General features: G+C 41.1%; 2 protein-coding genes across 2 annotated transcripts in view; one reads left to right on the top strand and one right to left on the bottom strand.

Annotated features, from left to right (window-relative positions):
* Positions 1-474: 474 nt before the first annotated feature.
* Fgb (fibrinogen beta chain) lies at positions 475-9,130 on the bottom strand. The gene is made up of 8 exons (XM_013029704.1): positions 9,018-9,130; positions 5,923-6,114; positions 5,316-5,499; positions 4,050-4,277; positions 3,414-3,527; positions 2,696-2,821; positions 2,223-2,508; positions 475-859 (listed from the first exon to the last, which is right to left on the bottom strand). Exons 1-8 carry the CDS (start codon positions 9,090-9,092, stop codon positions 631-633), a joined length of 1,434 nt encoding a protein of 477 aa, XP_012885158.1. The 5' UTR covers positions 9,093-9,130; the 3' UTR covers positions 475-630.
* Positions 9,131-14,763: 5,633 nt separating this feature from the next.
* Positions 14,764-19,359, top strand: part of Plrg1 (pleiotropic regulator 1) — a 15,728-nt gene continuing 11,132 nt past the window's right edge. Inside the window, exons 1-4 of the mRNA XM_013029793.1 lie at positions 14,764-14,861; positions 16,905-17,011; positions 18,362-18,504; positions 19,168-19,221. Of these exons, the coding sequence (XP_012885247.1) occupies positions 14,853-14,861; positions 16,905-17,011; positions 18,362-18,504; positions 19,168-19,221 (313 nt within the window). The 5' untranslated portion in view covers positions 14,764-14,852. The remainder of the gene's footprint in view (positions 14,862-16,904; positions 17,012-18,361; positions 18,505-19,167; positions 19,222-19,359) is intronic.

Genomic DNA, 19,359 nt, shown 5'->3' with positions numbered 1-19,359 from the left:
ACTGGTTTCATTAGTAAGTCTGCAAATGTTTTTTATGACAGGTCTTACATTAATAAATAGGGTTTTAAAAGTAGACTCTTAAGCACAGGTTGTTTTGTTTGTTTTGGTTGGTCATGGGGCTCGAACTCTGGCCCTGGTAGCTGTCCCTCAGCTCTTCAGCTCAAGGTAATTGCTCTACTGCTTGAGCCACAGCACCACTTCCAGTTTTCTAGTGGTTTATCAGAGGTAAGAGTCTCACGGACTTTCCTGCCCAGGCTGGCAGATCCTCAAATCTCAGCCTCCTGAGTTGCTAGAATTACAGGTGTGAGCCACTGGCGCCCAGCTAAGCGCAGGTTTTTAGTTTGCTTCAATGATTTGCTCCAAGGACAGCTGATCCCTCCTCCTAATTGGAAATTTCATCATCAGTTGGAATCAACTGACTATCTACTACTATCCTTTTCACTAGGTAAATGAAGAATACAAAAGAAAATGATGTGCTGTTTTAAATGTCCTTTATCCTCTACCCTTTCCAAAACAAGGCACACACAATTGTTTGTTTTAGAGGGATATAATGTATGAAAGAAAATTCCAATAACATAATGTAAAAAAATTGTTGTCACAGAAGAAAATAAATCTACACATTCAGGACTACTACTGTGGGAAGAAGGGCCTGATCTTCATGGAGATCTTCCTCATTGAGTACCATGACCCTTTCCAGTTCATCCACACCACACCGTCATCTGTGCCATGCTTGGCCATGTCCCAGCTGTACTGTCCACCCCAGTAGTATCTGCCATTTGGATTGGCTGCGTGGCATCTGTTATACCACCATCCACCACCATCTTCTTTAGAGCACTGCTTTTTTGGATCTGCATTTACCCTGAAAGGAAATGTGTTTAAATGTATTAGACGCAGCATTACAGTTGTCAAGTTAGTTCTTTACAGATATCACAGGAGAGCCTCATATTCAATTAGGTATGGTAGTCTTGCCCTTGGGCCCTTGGACAGTGGAAGCCTTTCTGTCCCATAACAAGAAAACAGTTGAGTTTATGTGGCCAATTCATGAAGGGATTATTATTATTATTACTACACTGGTTATTTCAGAGGGAAATCATCATTTTCACATGCCTTAGTATTAGAAAAAAGGACAATAGTCTTAACATGCACATTAAAAGATGAAGATATAGCCAGGTGCAATGGCCCAAGCCAATAATCCTAGCTACTTAGGAGGTGGAGATTGAAGGATCAAAGTTTGAGGCCACCCAGGCAAAAAAGTTAATGAGATTCCACCTTTCTGAAGGGCTGGGAGCAGTGATGGTGTGCCTGTCATCCCCAGCAACACAGGCAAGTACAAGTAGGAGGATCACAGCCAAGACTCTACTTCAAAAACAATACATGAGGGTCTGGAGGCATAGCTCAAGTGGTAGAGCACCTATGGCAAGCACAAGGCCCTGAGTTCAACTGCAGCACCTTGAGAAGGAGGAAGAAGAGGAGGAGGGGGGGAGGAAAATATAGGAGGTCAGCTGTGGTCCCTGTTATTCTAGAAGCAAAGATCTTAAGGAGCTCAGAGTTTGAGGCCACTCTGTGCAAGTTAGTGAGACTCTATTTGAACCAAAAAACTAGTTATGATGGTGCATGCCTGTAATCCTACCTACCCAGGAGGCATATGTAGAAGGACCATAGTTTGAGGCTAGCTCTGGATAAAAACACAAGACCTTATCCAAAAGATAGAAAAATTGAAAATTGAAAAAAGTCTGGAGTGTGGCTCAAGCGGTAAAGTGTCTCTCTAGAACGTATGAAGGATTCCTGTGAGAAAGAGAGAGAAAGAAAAGCAAGAGAGAAAGAGAGGGAAGGAAAGAAGGAAGGAAGGAAGGAAGGAAGGAAGGAAGGAAGGAAGGAAGGAAGGAAGGAAGGAAGGAAGGAAGGAAGGAAGGAAGGAAGTTAAAGACATAGATGCTGATCTACATACTCTTAACTCATAGTTAATTCTGGCTCTGTCTCTTAGTAGTTATGTAACTGAGCAAATCTTATAATCTCTCTGATCTTCACCAGCAAAGTGACAATAATAATGTCTACTTTATACTTGAAATGCTTTAAGGCAGCAGCTATGCATCTTACGACAGTGGCTGACAGACACTAAATGCCCAGGCAATGGCAGCTGTTCATAACCCAGGCCATCATGAATGGTGGCCGTCATGAATGGTGGCCAGGGACTCGCGACAGGCTGGAGCAAGTGCACGTACCAGCCATCGTTGTCCCTGTCGTAAGTGCTGAAGAACATGCCGTTGTGGATGGTCATGGTTCTGTTCTCTCCAGTCAGCTGGGATGCTCCGTCCATGAGCGCGTTTCCGGCGGTCCCTCGGTACTTGTTCACAGAGACTTGGTATTTGTTGGCCTCGTTGAGCACCGTGAACCCTCCATAGTGGGCCTTTACCTTGTCTCCCTTCCAGTCCTCCATTTCAATCAGAAGTTCTGTGGGTCCCATGGTGGTAAGCTGGCTGATCTTATCATTCCCAAGCCAGTACTCACCTAAAGCAGAACAAAACAGAATCTCTCCAAATAAATATATACACATTGCAAATGAAATCGTTAGCTTCTACATTTTGGCAATTAAACACTCCCTGACTGCCTAAGGCTTAGGAAATGGACACTTAATGGGAGGAAAAAAAAATCCCATTTGAAATAGAATGGTTCAGTCTTGCACTCCCAGTTTTACCCGGTAGGCCGCAGTATTTCTTCCCATCTGCGTTGGTTGCAATATTTCCAAATCCTTGTTTGTATGGATCCCATTTTCTTCCAAAGTCAACACTACCATCTTGACGATTCTGAATCACTGTCCAGCCTTTGGTAGATGGAAACAAAAACAGCCAAAGTTAACCTGCACAAGCAATGCCACTTGGTTCATTTTATACCTGTTCGTATTGGGTGCATCAAACTTGTTATAATAAAGAAACATAAGAGGAGAATCCTTAACATCTTTGGAATTAGCAACTTAGTATTTTATCCCCAATTGTGGATTACAGGTATTTAAAACCTTTTCAAATACTAGATGGAATCCCAAATCAAGTAGTTCATTGCCAACTATGTTAGAGCAAGGTCTTGTTTTCTTTTTTTTCTTTCTTTCTTTTTTTTTTTTTTTGGTCCGCCATGGGGCTTGAACTCTGGGCTTGGGTGCTGTCCCTCAGCTCTTCAGCTCAAGGTAAACACTCTACCGCTTGAGCCACAGCCCCACTTCTGGTTTTCTAGTGGTTTATTGGAGATAAGAGTCTCATGGACTTTCCTGCTTGGGCTGGCTTCAAACCTCGATCCTCAGATCTCAGCCTCCTGAGTAGCTAGGATTACAGGCGTGAGCCACCGGTGCCCAGCTCAAGGTATTGTTTTCTGGCATTGAACATGTTTATGGAATGACAGGTCAACCACCACCCAATACTCACCTCCATTTTCTGTATTCATGTCACAGTACACTCTATATGGTTTGATGGAAGTGTCAGGCTGAATGAGATACATTTCAGAAGATTCTCCTCCTTTCCTGATAATTTCTTCACATTCTGCAAACATAAGATAACATACTATGTTCCGAGGCCTACAACGTAATTGCGTGGTTTTAGCCACCAATTACCTAATTACACTATCATAGTTAATAAAAATTAGAGAGGAGGATGGTAATTTCAGAAATCTGAGAATGATATTATAGATATTGGAGCTTCCTTTAGCTGAAAATCAGACTTAGTTTTAAGGAATTATATTGTTAAGCAAATGGATAAAAGCCTTTTTTTTTTCTACTGTTGATGACCTGAAATATCCAGAAAAGATCAGAACACATAGAATTAGGCACGCTTGCCTCTTCCCATCTGTTCACACAGCATGTACAAAAACACCAGCCACCCCCGAAACTACCACCACCGTTACAGTCCATTCTGCTCATCAGAAATTGGCAACAATGGCCAAGGCAGATGACAACATGCCAAAGATGGCTTCACCGTGAGCCATCGGGTTATTCTGTTGTAGTGGGGAAAATCCACTTGACTGCCTTTTAGGGTCTCTAAAGTTCACCTTGATGAACTAGTTACCTTTGCCGGACACCACAGGAATATTGCAACTAACGGTGCACGGAGCGCGGCAGTACTCCATTTGAGCAGAGACATCAGATTCTAATTTTTGTATTTTGCTTCTCAGGTTTTCCAGAATGGAGCGGAGCACGCGGAGGTTAGTTGGGATGTTACTGTTGACACTTTCGTCTATATAGATGCGTTGGTTTTCCAATGCTGAGGAATACTCATTGATCACATTCTCATTGTCTGGAAAAGCACAGTTATATAGGAATGGTTAACATTTTTGCTTGGTAAAAATCAAAGTGGATTCAACTACGTAATCATGATTTTGATTTTATAAAAATAAAGTAGCAGACATTGTGTAACTATCAAGCAATCAAAACACCACAGTTAAATTTAGGGGAAACATGACATATACAAATTAATAGACAGTTCTACTTCACCAGTCATTTATCAGAGGTACAGATTTAACATACAATACGTTATTTCCTTTCTTTTTTAAAATCTGTTGTGGGGCTTGAACTCAGGGCCTAGGCCCTGTCCCTGAGCCTCTTTGTACTCAGGGCTAGTGCTCTACCACTTGAACCACAACACTTCTGGTTTTTGAGTGATAAGTGTCTCACAGGCACTTTTCTGCCCAGGCTGGCTTTGAACCACAATCCTCAGATCTCAGCCTCCTGAGTAGCTAGGATTACAGGCATAAGCCACCAGCACCCAGCTTGTGTTTTCCTTCTTTGGTGAGGAAAAGAAGAGGAAGCATACTTGGCCTTTCTATTTCAAAGTGCAATCCATGTCTTATGGAGCAGATGCACATGGTTTACTTTTCCATTCCATATCGGTACTTCAGATCTTTGACATTAACAAGAGCCACTCACAGCCCTTGATTCCTCTGAGAAATGTCTGTGCCGGGCTCATAGGTCACACTGCCATGCTGGTGGCACTGAACACTCAACTTCAAGAGTCACAAGTTACATTTCACTATTTTCAAGTCATTGTACCCATTGTGGATTGTCCACGCATACTTAAAACCTCAAGATGTTAAACTAGACATGCGATTACCTTCTGAGTCGTAAGAAATTTCTTGTAGATTAAAAGAAGAAAGCACAGAAAAACTTTTTCATAGAAAAATCTTCCTTGTGGACCCCTGGCTGGTAACCAATACTTGAATAGTATTTATCAAGAAAACTGCTGGGGGAGAACACCCAGTCATCAAGATAGACTGAAAGAAGTATCTAAACGAGCTGACTGCATAGCCACAGCCAGTGGAGATCACTCGGACTCTACCTTTCAACTGGTCCTGCCTCTTTTTCCACATGTTTTTCAGCAGACTCATGTACTGGAAGGTGCTGGTAGAGGTCTGAGAAACAGACTCCACGTTGGTATTTAACTGAGCAATACTGTTTCTGATGGGTATTTCCTGGTTTAGCAAAGTCTGTTGCAGCTGACATCCTGTTGGACACAACACTCCCTGCAAACAAAGAAAACAGCAGGCATTAGATAAAGAATGCGGTTCTGGGTGTTTGTGAAAATAGCCCGTAGTAAAAAATTCAATGATCTCACTAGTCAATATAAAAAAATGCATTCGTTTTCTTTATGGCAATCCAGAAACTTCAGAAGTGTCACCATACTGTTATGAAGAATAAACTCAACCTTTGTCACAAAAGAATGGTATTGGGGCCACAAAATCATGCCTTAATTTGTCCTATCTTAGGCCTAGACCAAAGAAGACAAGCAAGGAAGCCTAAATCAAAGATTGAGTTAAACAGGTGTTTTGAAATAGATTTCCTAAATAAGCAAAGGAGCACAGATGGTAAGGCAGGTTCAGAGAACCTGGAGTGTTCTCTCCCTGGGAAGGAGAGGTCATCACTACCAGGACTAATGGAGCACCCACCATGTCTGTGTCTGCATGAAAACAGCCTCCAGCATCCGGGGCTTTTCTTTCCACCTTGGTTTGTTTGGCAAGTGGCTTCGTTGGACGAGCCCGATAGCCCCCTCCACTGATAGGGGGCGCCACAGGTCTCAGGCTGGGAGCCTCTTCCCTCCTCCGGTCAATGGGCCGATGGCCCCGGGCATCCACTAGTACCTACAAGAGGCCAGATGGAAACAAAAGCCAGGGTTACAGGTCATTTGGTTTGTAACTGAGATCACCCATCGCCATCTCCTTATTAGCATTTGGAAGGTCAGCTGTGTATAAAGGTATTAGACCCAAAGAAGTTTTAAAAGAGAAATCCTGAGACAAAACCATTTCAGGTTAGAGACAATCATGACCTCAGGTTCTTGAAGTCTAAATACTGGAACAAACAAAAGATGAGGAATCTATACTGTCAAGAAGAATAATTTCCAAGACTCTTGGATTACTAAATTCCTACAGGTGATACTGGTTCCCCCCCCACATAGACCTTTTATGAATTTATGATCAGGCCATTCTTATGTAATCATATTTAAGAGACAATAAAGACTCACTGAAAGTGAAATTTACTGAAAATTTGTTTGTACTAAGATGATCTTTGATTCTAACAGGTTATAAGCAGAATAAGCTACTGTGGAATCAGACTGTGTGGGTCCAAGTTTTTAAACTGCACTCACGAGTTTTGATGCTTTGGGCAGTTACTTTATCTGTCTCTCGGTTTTCTCATCTGTAAAATACTGGTGAGCAGTTTGTGTTTACTTTATAAGAGTATTGTAAAGGTTAAATATTTAATGTATGACACCCTCTGACCAGTATCTAGCACATTGTAAATGATCTTTTTTTTTTAATTGGGACAGTTCCTAACAGTTCTTTAAGTAGTTTTACAACTGCTAATTCCACTTTCATTTTTCTGTCATTCAAATTATTTACTAAGTCATTTAAAAAAAATTTCCTATACATGTTACCAAATCTTATGACTTTTCTCATATTTGAACTAGTTTGTAAGTTTTTTTAATGTTGCAATTAATATTGTTTGCTAACTTAAACATACTACATTACAAATCATGAAATGTAAAATGCATAATAGTATATTATAGATTTTTTCACATTTTTTACTCTTAGGGGCTTAATTTTAGATTAACAAATTAAAAACTGTGGAGTAGCAGCTTGCGACTGTGTGAATCTAAAAATATCACCTAATGTATTGTGTTTGGAATTTTATTGCCATCATTCATGCAACTATATATTATTTAACATGAAAAGCGGTGGCACTAGCCTAGAAAGTCAGGTAGACTGGCTCTAGATTGCCACCGATCTACATAGACACACACATCATTCATGTGTGACAATCTTAAAGGAACCTGTGCATCTCACACCCAAAATATGGTGTCAGCCAGAGTTGTCTGCTCTCACACAAACATTACAAAGTATAGTTCATCTGTTTATTGCAAAGAAAATGATACAGATGAAAGTTAGTTTCTTTTGAGAGTGCTACTAGATGGTAGTATTGGTGGTCTGGATTTCTAGAGTAAAAAAAATGAAAACCAAAGAATTAATGGGGTGGGGCTCTGGGAAGGTGGCTCAGTGGTAGAGTGCTTGCCTTGTATGCATGAGGCCCTGGGTTCGATTCCTCAGCACCACATAAGCAAAAAGAAAAAAGCCAAAGTGGCGCTGTGGCTCAAGTGGTAGAGCGCTAGCCTTGAGCTGAAGAGCTGAGGGACAGCACCCAGGCCCGGGTTCAGGCCCCACGACTGGACACCTCCCTCCCCCAAAAAAAGAATTAATGGGGGATTTAGGCTGGTTTACCAAGAACACTTCTTGAAATGACTAAAACCAGAAAACACATTTTGGAGCCTAAGCTACTAAGCTTTTTCTGTGAGGACTAGTGGGTGGGTAGGAATGTGAAAGTACTTTGTAAAGTACTGCAAAGTACAAAGACTTAGTCATTTATTATTACCTATTCTTTCTTTATTATTATTACTACCTATTCAATTATTCTTACCTAATATGATTAACCAGAGAATTATTTTCATAAGTACCATGTTAAAATACTTACATTCCCTTCGAATTCAACAAATGATCCAAAAGGAACCACTTCATTTAAATAGTAGTGTGCATTTTTATTAGCACATATTACTTGTACAAAGTAATGAATTTCATTATGATATCTTCACACTTTTATGCAATGCACTTTGATTAGAGTCAAACCCTCTAAGACCCTCAGAGCCCCTAGTAGACTTTTCTAGTAGTCTTTTCTTTTCATATCCTTTTATTTCCCTTCTAAACTTCAAATATGAGAAAGAAAACAAGAGATACTTCCTTGTAAGTTTGACTTAGTTCATGATGTCTAGTCGTATTTCGAGTATGAAGATATTATATTTTGAACAATAAGTTTGATTATGGTACATTTTAGAATTAACATTAAATTCTGTCAGTACATATTTGCATAAGTGCATTTCTGCTTTTTATAACATTAATAGCAATAAATTATAAAAAATGATACTAGAGAAAATAAGTTCTAAAAATGAAAAACATTAAACTAAGAAAAATATTAAAAATATAAAATTTAGATTAATAATAACAATAGACCAACTCCGACTTAAATTTTCCATCTAAAAACAATAGTTCTTTTTTATTACTATATTTTATCTATTCTATTGTTAAACCTAAATTATAATTCTTTTTCAAACTTAATAATCTCAGGAGTTATATTTTGCAACTTATTGACCACAACTTTTTATTGGAAAAAAAAATTCTTTTGCTGTCTTGCAGCCTAGGAAACTAAAGCAAGATGAAAAAAATCATAGTACTTGGGATAACACAAAGAAGAAAAACACATTTTACGTTAGCTAAATCATCTTTGTCCTGGAAAATAAAAATAAGACAGAAATAAGATTTTTTTTGCTTTCATATGTAAGCTATTATGAAGTATTCTTTAAGTAAAATAATTCCCTGAGATTAATAATTCAATTTCATAATTATAATAAATGATAACTTCATCCAAAAGACTAGCCACATACAAATATTCTATTTTATATGAATCATATTAATAGCAACAATACTATTTTAAAAATCACCTCATCATCGTAGTCACTGATACCTTGAGACTTAGCAAAGTAAACACATAAGAGTAGCAACAGCAGACGTTTCATGGTTTCAGAAGTCCCAAGAAATCAGCCTGTGCCTGAAGACTTAGCTGCGTTATCTTCAATCCTATATATACTGAGTCTTCAGTTAGTCATGGCTTTAGAAATGGTTATCTCTCTTTAGTTAATATTTAATTTTTTGGTTCAGTTGTTGGCTGAACCATTTTATCATTTGAGCAACATCTTCCCAGCAAGACTTATTTACTTGTCACACAACTCCTCTTGCCTGCTGGCCTCATTTAGGAACACTACTGCTCTTCAATTCATTTAATCAGACAAAATGATGGGAAATTAGGGCATTCCTAAGAGACGTGTGTCCCATTTCTTGTAAATTATGTGCATACTAGCCAAACTCACAAAACAACATGAAAGAAAAAGATTTAATTCAACCACAGGAAGTTTGGTTTATTCACAATGCAGTCACTAAAAGTGAATTCACCCACCCTGGCTTTTGTTCCTAAGCAATGTCTTTCAGTTTTAAAAGAGATCACTAAAAATCAAGAGTAATACATTGTTAGCCTGTATTTATCCTTCTAAACGTTAATCTAAATAAGAAAATGTAAGCCTCCTGTTATGGTAGTCAAGCATCCCAAATGTTCAGATTTCTCTTTGTCCTGCCCTGAGTAAAGTTTTCATCCTTTGTTGTTTATTAATACAAATTAGAAGTTTCCACAATTTCTAAACATTTCCCAAATGGCAGTCATATGCTCCTAAATAAAAATCATTAAAATAGTGAGTAGATACGGGACATTCCATTTTATTATCATGCTACCTCTTTTCCTTCACCTTTGTATTATTTATAAATACAATATTGTCACTGGGGAATCTTCCTTGCAAGGATTTCAACCATTTCAACGTATTTCACTTAGTAAGAGGAAATCCAAACTCAACCATCAAAATTCCAGCAAATGCACTACTTAAAATATTTTGGGGTTTTTGTAGACAAAGTGAAACATTCTCATTATTTTTTTAAGGTTGTTTTTTTTTTTAATGAGAGAGATAACAAGTTATCTGAGCTTGCTTCCAGAGAGTGGTTCGAACAATCACTTGAAACTGAATCTTGTAATATTATGAGACCATAAACATTTTTTCTTTTGGTAGTACAGATTAAAATCACCAATTCCTTTAACTCAGACTTACAAAAACAAAAATGTGTAGTGTAAACAAAGAAAAATACGTGTGTGTCTTTGCAAGTTTGTGCTCTGCTTATTAACACGGAGTGCTCCATTTTCTTTGGTTTTAGTTTTGCTTAGAAGACTACACAATTGGATGAAAAATCAAATATGTGCATGTTAATGAAAGGTGATACCAGAGTGTTTTCCTACAGAATATAACTGAGAAAATGGTTATCCCAATAAGCTGGGTAGGATTTTATTTTAGTGATATACAATTTTTTCTGATTTAAAAAGAACTGTTAAGATGAAAACAATGTTTTGGGGGGGAGGTTTTTTGTTTTGTTTTGTTTTGTCGGTTGTGGGGCTTGAACTCTGGGCCTGGGTGCTGTCCCTGAGCTCTTCAGCTCAAGGCGAGCACTCTACCACTTGAGCCACTTCTGAGGGGGGGAGGTTTTTGTGATGAGATATTATTACTGGGATTTCATCAATTAGCAATAGTTGACAATTACTAATTTAATTTGGGGGGATTTCTTTTGGCAGAGACTAGACCTCTTCAACATTAAAGTGGATATTCCTTTATACTTATCACACCGTTTTACCCTGACTGGTATTCTTACCATGTCAGAAGGAAGATGGTAAAAAAGCTAGACCACATGTTCCTACAAGCAGAGACTTAGCAGTGGTTCTATCAGATCCATAGAAGGCCTCTAGTGGAGGTACTTATTGTAAGTAATTGCAGATTACTTATTGTGGTTGCAAAGTGGCTTTCACTGATGTGTTCCAGTTGCCAAACTATGCTATGCATTTCTCTTCTCAGAACCACTAAGTGTGACAGATGATGGAATGGAAGCTCAGAGCACAAAGGTGGTAGCTGCTGATCTGCGTCTGGTCTGGGTCTGGCTAACTCACATGTCTGTGCTCCATGCCATGACTCCACGTTGACGGAGGGAATTTACATCTTGGAAACATTTCCCTCACCTTCTTTTGGTTTGTGGCTGTTGGTTTGGGCCAGCCCTCCATCTTGGTACTGTAGTATCTCACTGGCACTCTTATTCTTAGCTTACCCAGCATTTTGGGGACACTAATGCCCCCAGACTGGTACACCGCTCTTCTCCCTTTCACTTACCCTTACGTGTGTCAATGTGGCTGTGGTGTGCGAGGTCTGAGCAGTATACTTCCCAAATGAGTTTCTTTCCTTCTAATTCTTGCCAGATGTTTTCTATAGTTATAGACATCCACCCCACCATTCTTAACTCATCCATCTTAAAAAGCTGACGGCCTGATTTTTGTTGTTGTTATTGTTGTTGGTAGTGGGGCCTGAACTCTGGGCCTGGCGCTGTCCCTCAGCAATTCAGCTCAAGGCTAGTGCTCTACCACTTGAGCCACAGCACCACTTCTGTCTTTTTCTGCTTATGTGGTGCTGAGAAATGGAACCCAGGGCCTCATGCAAGCAAGGCAAGCACTCTACCACTGAGTCACCGTCCCAGCCCCAATTATCTGATTTTTTTCAAAGACAGGAAATGTATTTGCAGAGATTCACTTACTGAAAGCCTTCCATGTTTTCCAGCACCGATGCCATTGGAGGAGGGGACAGGGAGTATTATTTGCTCAGTGGTGTTGAAGGCCAATCGTGTGGTGCTCTTTGTGTTCACTGATCTTGTTACAGAACTCAAGGGCAGTAAATCAGTGACAGAAAACAGATAATCTGTCCCATCTAGCAGCTTTCTGGCAGGAAAGGCAAGGCTTGCAGGCACTGGTTGTCAATATATGTCCATACACTTGTTGTTACTTTTATGATTCATGGCAGATCTGCTCTGCACAAAACCTGCAATTTCGTGACTATTCACAGAACTCTTACCTTATGACAGGTAGTATGCAGAGTGGGGACACTGGCAAACAAGAAAGAAGGGCCCACAAACCGCTGAGGCTTTGTGTGGAGAGGGAAAGTACTCCCAATAATTGAGCCCGAGGCAGGTGAGGATGGTTTGGATGGTTTTGCTCTTTCATCTCTCAGAGCTCAACCCCTGAGTAGCTGAGATTGTAGGTGGACGCATCAAGGGCGTGGCTACTTTTCAAGTCTTAAATTTAAGCTCATAGAAGTTTTTTTTAAAATCATTTCCTATACACATCCAGTTTCTGACACACATCTGATCTCTTCTGTGAAATAAAAATATCTAGCACAAAAAGAGAGCTAGCTTTGATTGACGTGGATGGTTTTGGTGGCAGAGCACCTACCTAGCATGTGCAAGGCCCCGAGTTCAAACTCCAGCAGCACAACTAAAGAAAAAAAAAGCTGCAGCTTGATGAGAAACAGGAACTCTATAGGCAGAGGATGTCCACTAAAGGAAAAGGAAAGCAAAAGAAAAAAGCTGGAGGTGTGGCTCACGTGCTTGCCCAGTAAATACAAGGCCTTTAGTTCAACTCCCCAAAGAGGCTGATTTCTAATGACATGGAAAGCATACTACAGAGAGGAGGGAAAGGTGATAGAAAAACCCTCATCATCCACACCCAGATAGGGGTGGGCACATAGGTAAGTGGGAGAGAGCAAGCTGGGAAATGGGCTGGCTGCAGGATGATGAACAGCACTCACTGGAGACAGGATGTGAAGTTCTTCCATCCGCTTCTTTCTTCAGTAATTCAGTCTGTTTTCCTCATCCTTTGGGAACTAGGCTTTCTCTGGGGAGAATTAATTTAGATCAAATGGGGAATAGGAGATGTCTGGTCTGACTTCTGACTTGGGGGTTATACGCATGCAGTTATTTCATTTCATGCAGCCAGGCCAACTGTCACTCAGCTAACATACCTTCCACTCATAGCTTACCTGTCAGTGCTCAAATGTAAAGGACTCACTATTGGAAGGAAAAGAAAATTATTTTCTTTGTTGTACCCTTGAGAAGCTTGGATAATGAACAAAGTCTTTGATTGATATTGCACAATTAGTTTCACACATAAAGATATAACATTAGTATTTATATTAAAATTATTTGATGTTTAAAGGTCATGCCTCTGAGTCCTTATGAAGGGAAATGCTGACCTCTACTGTTCAAGTAAGGCATTGCAGGATGTCACCTCGGATGGGGATTTTTTTTTAAAACATTATTGGGGTCCTGGTTTCCATCCCAATCAAATAAAGCATAGATTCCTGGGAATTGGGGTGAGATGGGATGAGCAAATAAGCACAAATTCAGGTTCCTATATAAATACAAAGTTTTTCTAGATATGTGTAATTCAGGAATCCCAAAAGTAGATGAGATGTTCATTTTTCTAAGATGAATTTCATGAGGATGACATAATTCCATAAATTCAAGAGTGTTCTTAAAAATAACAAGGTCTAGGGAAGTATATATCAATCATTAGAATATTTTTATAAAGGAAATGTTCATAGAATGACTAAATATTTACCAAGTTAATAGATCAACCAGTTATTATTCTACATAGGTATGTCAGGGTTTTGCTTTTATTTCTATAGCTTGTCATCTTTAATCATGTACTCTTCTATAGTCATGTCACTAAGCAATGATTTAATTCCCTAGATATGTGTTTCTATAATGATGTCCTTCTTTTGCAAGGTTTATTATCATTGACTGCTTTTCTTATGTTTGAGTGTGTGTGAGTGTGTGTGTGTGTGTGTGTGTGTGTGTGTGAGAGAGAGAGAGAGAGAGAGAGAGAGAAATACTTGAGCTTGAACTCAGGGCCTTGTGGTCTATCACTTGTTTTTCCATTGACAAGGTGCTCTGTCCTTTGAGACAAGCCTCCATTTCCAGTTTTTTAATGTTTAATTGGAAATGAAAGAGTCTCCTGGATTTGTCTGCCTGTGCTGGCTTTGAATTACGATTGTAAGATCTCAGCCTCCTGAGCATATAGAAGCGAGTGACCAGTGGTGTCCAGTATCATTGGTCATGTTTATAGGGAAAAAATTCTTTAAGCCAAAGTCACAGTTCAGAAATGACTATTTCCAGTGAAAACATAACCTTCCTGTCTTTAATAAAAACCACTGGATTTCTAACTAGGATGATTGCCTTACATCAGAATGTCTGTTAGATATTTTCCCCACTATATGCTGTGTGCTTTTGGGACAGGGTCAGTGAAACTAATTCTAGCTAAGGGAGGGGGAGGAGCCATTACATGTTTCCCTTTTACAGCCAAGGCCCACCTTACTTCTGGGGGAGAAGCCTCAGATCTCAGCCTCCCGAGTGGCTGGGATTACAGGTGTGAGCCCCTAGCGCTCAGCCTTTGGAAAAGAAAGAAAGGAAGAAACATCCGGGCATCACTGATCACAAGCGGCGGATTTCTGCCTGGGTAGAAAACAAAACGATACCAATCACCAAAAGACTCGAAACCAGAGCAGCTATTTCCTCCACTGGCGGTGAAAAGCTCCTCACTTGGTTGACAGCAGAGCTCGAAGCTCCGCCCCTAGGGGGCGGCCCCCGGAGACGAAGACCCGCCCCTTGACCCTGAGGTGGTTGAAGGCCCGCCTCTTTACCCTACGGGCGGCCGCCGAGAGGCTTGTGCGCGCGCGCGCGCGCGTGCGCGGGCTACGTCATATCCGGCGGCCTCCAATTCTGAAGGGGCTGCGCCGCGGAGGCCGCGGTCCGCGCGTCGGGGGTCGGCGTGTCCGGGCGGCTGTCGGGGTGGGCGGCACGGCGGCACCATGGTCGAGGTAGGCGGACGCCTGGGCGCCCCGGACTCGCGTCTCTGCGGGCAGGCTGTCTGTGCTCGCGGGTGGAGAGTGCGGAAGGGGCTGCGGGCCGGGGCCCGGTGGTCTCGGGGTGGAAGCGGGCCGGGCTGCGAGCCCGAGGCCCCGGATCTGAGCCCGGGCCGTGGGGGGGGGGCGGCCGGGCCGGCTCGCTCGGGCCCTTGCGGGGCTGGACGCCGCCCCGGGCCCTGTCTGTCCAGCGCCCACGGCGCCCACAGTTCATCGCCGTCCCAGGAAAGGCCGCCGCGCGGGCGCCTTTGCATCTTGCCCCGGCTCGTGGCCGTCTTTCTGTCCGGCAGGCCTAGCTCGCCCTCGCCCAGGTGTTGCTCGGGTGCGTGCACCCCGCCCGCCCCAGATCCACAGCAGTCTCCACCATGTTTTTGTTTGTTTCTGATTGACATCCTCTTTGGCGTAGCCTGGCGCGTGAGCTTCGTCGCTTCCATTTCTGCTCTATAATTTGTTTTTTTTGTAAGATGGCCTTAATTCTGTTACCTAAAAGCCTTTTTTTGGAGGGGGGCCCTCTGTAAGACATGAACGTGGAAGGCTCGAAAGACCTTTTCTAATCTGGCTGCCTTTTGAAGCTTCCTCTGACAATCCAACCTTCCCTGTCATCCAGGAGACGACCGGGCTGCGTTGCTGGCTGTAGCTCAGTTGCTGGACACTTGTGGGCCTGACATTTCCCCCTGCTGGAATTGTTCTTGCCTTTAGCCTCTGAAGGGCGTTCTCAGCTTCAATACCTCAGGGAGATGATTCGTAATTTAGTTTTCCTTCTCTACCTCAGCCTCTGGCGTTTCTTCATTGCGTCTCCCAAAATGTGAAATTATTTTGCTTATTTTTGTCTCTTGCCCCCGAAGCACAGAGCTCACGACAGCTTTTTATTATCCTCTTGTTAGCTCGTGGCACAGTACCTGCTGGACATACAGAATAACGACAGTGATCACTGAATAACATACATTTATCCCAGGCACGACTCATTTGCTATGCCTAGTGCTCTGGCCAAGAAGGAGCTCTTCTCTCTAAACTTGACTGCTTTTGTGCACTACAAGTAGCTGTGATGAGTATTATAAAGCGGTTTACTCTTTTAAACATGTAAAGTGTGTAACTAGTTTGGTTCTTGTTTTTTTTTTTTAACTGTATTTTTTGGTCTCTACTTTTTTGGTACTGGTGCTCAAATCCAGGATGTTGCACTTCTAGGCAAGCGCTTTGCCACTGAGTTACATCCCAGCCTACTTTTGTTGTTGTTGTTGTTGATCATGGGGCTTGAACTCTGGGCCTGGGTGCTGACCCTCAGCTCTTCTGCTCAAGGCTAGTGCTTTACCACTTGAGCCACAGTGCCACTTCCTGTTTTTGTTTTTTGGTCGGTGGTGGGGCTTGAACTCTGGGCCTGAGTGCTGTCCCTCAGCTCTTCAGCTCAAGGTTAACACTCTACCACTTGAGTTACAGCTCCACTTCCAGTTTTCTGGTGGTTCATTGGAGATAAGAATTTCACAGACTTTCCTTTGAACCTCAATCCTTAGATCTCAGCCTTCTGAGTAGCTAGGATTATAGGCATGAGCCACAGGCACCCGGCCTTTTTCTGGGGTTTTATTGGAGATAAGAGTTTCATGGACTTTCCTGCCCTGGCTGGCTTTGAACCTCAATCCTCAGATCTCAGCCTACTGAGTAGCTAGGATTACAGGCATGAGCCACCAGTGCCCAGCAAAGACTCAAATTCATTCTTTCTTTCTTTTTCTTTCCATCTTTCTTTTTTTCTATCTATCTATTTTTACCAGTCCTGGGCCTGAACTCAGGGCCTGGGCCCTGTCCCTGAGCTTCTTTTGCTCCAGGCTAGCACTCTACCACTTGAGCCACAGCGCCACTTCCGGCTTTTTCCGTATCTATGGCTCTGAGGAATCGAACCCAGGGCTTCATGCATGAGAGGCATATTCCCCAGTTCTAGTTTGGTTTTAATATAGGTTGTCATACGGGTGATTGGTATCTAGACGTATAATTACACTCTCTTTTTAGGAGGTTCAGAAGCATTCTGTGCACACTCTTGTGTTCAGATCATTGAAGAGGACCCATGACATGTTTGTAGCTGATAATGGGAAACCTGTGCCTTTGGATGAAGAGAGGTGGGTGGAGTTCTTGTTCAGTCACAAAAGTATTTTCTAATATATAGAAAAGAGAGGGGAAAGGGAGCTGTTAAAGGTCTAAAAAGTAAAACTAACATGGAGAGGTTATCCGTTCAGTGACAGGCAGCATTCTGACATAATTTAAATTGGATTAACTTTTTTGGGGGGGAGGGGGACTTTACCTTTTACAACAAAAATCCATTTGATCACATTTAACAAATACTCAGTAAACGAGTCCCTTTTGGGTGTTTTATCCTCAATCCCTTTGGATTATCAGCTTCTCCTGTTCTCAGGGCCTCGCTGAGTTTATATTGTAACCTGGCCAGTACTTCCAGTCCCATCTTTTCTTGTCAGTATGACAAAGATTTTTGAGTGATAGCACATTTTGGTTCATATCTCCAGTTTCCATCTAGGAGTGCATTTATGTGCAGTGTTCCTTCTTTGTCTTTAAACATCATTTTACTTAATTAATTTTCTGACTTCATCAAAGAAGCCTATATATTTATAACATGACATTGTTTTTGTTACCTAAAACCTTTTTTGGGCCCTATGTTACTAGGGCATAAATGTGGAAAGCTTGAAAGATCTTTCCTAATCTGACCCCAAAGGTGGATTTCTCTTAAAAGTAAAATGAGTGCATTTCTTTTTTAAAATATTGAACTAATTAAGTAGTTTGATCAGTTCAACAACCCTTTCTATAAATACACATCTATTGCAGGTTGCTATAAATTAATACTTTTCATGTTTAGATATTTAAACATATTGAAAATAAACATGTTGCATGTATTGACTGAAGCTTTTTTTTTTTTTGTCGGTAGTGGGGCTTGAACTCTGGGCCTGGGTGCTGTCACTCAGCTCTTCAGCTCAAGGCGAGCACTCTACCGCTTGAGCCACAGCGCCACTTCTGGTTTTATAGTGGTTTATTGGAGATAAGAGTCTCACAGACTTTCCTGCCCGGGCTGGCCTTGAACCGAGATCCTCAGATCTCAGCCTCCTGAGTAGCTAGGATTACAGGCGTGAGCCATTGGCGCCCGGCTTGACTGAAGATTTTTAAAGGATATATTAGTTAAGTTTTTTGAATCAGTTGGATTCTTGAGAACTCATCATGAAATGCATTGCATTTAGGTTTAATGAATGTTATATGCTGGATTGTGAGCCAAAGTAAATATAGATGGTGTGGAAATGAACTTGGAAATTTTTGATTCTTTAAAATACTTAGAATCCTACTAGATTTTTATGCTTGATGGAGATTACTTAAACTATTTGAGTACTTTTTACTTGGCTATCTGTAAATATTTGCATTGGTAAATATATTTGAAGTTACATCTTATGTTTATACTTTTTCAATAGTCACAAGCGAAAAATGGCAATCAAACTCCGTAATGAGTACGGTCCTGTGTTACATATGCCTACTTCAAAAGAAAATCTTAAAGAGAAGGGTGCTCAGAATGCAGCGGATTCCTATGGACATAAGCAGTATCCTGCCAATCAAGGTGCGTCAGGGCTTGATTGTGTGCATTTTTAAAGTGCCTTATTAGTGCCTCTCCTTGAGGGTCTAGTTGTAATACAATATTTTGTGGCTGTACTAGTATTATAATAGAAGTTTTGACTTAGTCATGAGCGTAGTAACTGAGGTTGTTACAGTATGGAATTTTTCTTATAGAAAATAAAAGTATTGCAGTGTAAAGCTGGCAGAAATTTCTTACTGTGTGAAGGACCTGGTGGAGATTAAGGGAGAAATTTAGAGAATAATTCTACCCTCTTTCAGTCTATCATGGCTATAATTCAGAAAGATGAAAGTCAGTTACTGACATTGTAACGAATCAAGAGAATCCAGGATTCCACTTGAATCTGTTTGCTTAGAAGAAAACCAGAGTGGATTATCATTTGATAGGAAGACCTTTACATACCATTACAATGTATGAAGGAATATGAAGGAGTGAACTTGCTAAAACCCCTCACAGGGAGTGGGCAGGGGAATGGCTGAGCTGTTTCAGAGGTCAAAACAAAAATGATCAACTTGGCTCTGAGGCTTGAGATTCTGAACCCAGGAGATCCAGGTAACAGTTAAAAGGGTTGATACATTTAAAAAGAGGGTGCTATAATGTAGTAAATGCAGCTAATGTACTTATATTTTGCTTTTTATGTTTTTATAGGACAAGAAGTCGAATATTTGGTGACAGGTACACATCCTTATCCACCAGGACCTGGTAAGTGAGCTGTTGCCTTTTATTTTTTTTTTTAATTTAATTTAATTTTATTTGTGAACATACTGTACAGAGGGGTTACAATTACATGGGCAGGATAATGCGTACATTTCTTACCAAGCATTGCAGCCTCCTCCTTTG

This window comes from Dipodomys ordii, unplaced genomic scaffold, assembly GCF_000151885.1.
Source record: "Dipodomys ordii isolate 6190 unplaced genomic scaffold, Dord_2.0 Scaffold122, whole genome shotgun sequence".
Lineage (NCBI taxonomy): Eukaryota > Metazoa > Chordata > Mammalia > Rodentia > Heteromyidae > Dipodomys > Dipodomys ordii.
The sequence above is the reverse complement of the archived record's forward strand: the minus strand, read 5'-3'. Positions and strand labels throughout refer to the sequence as shown.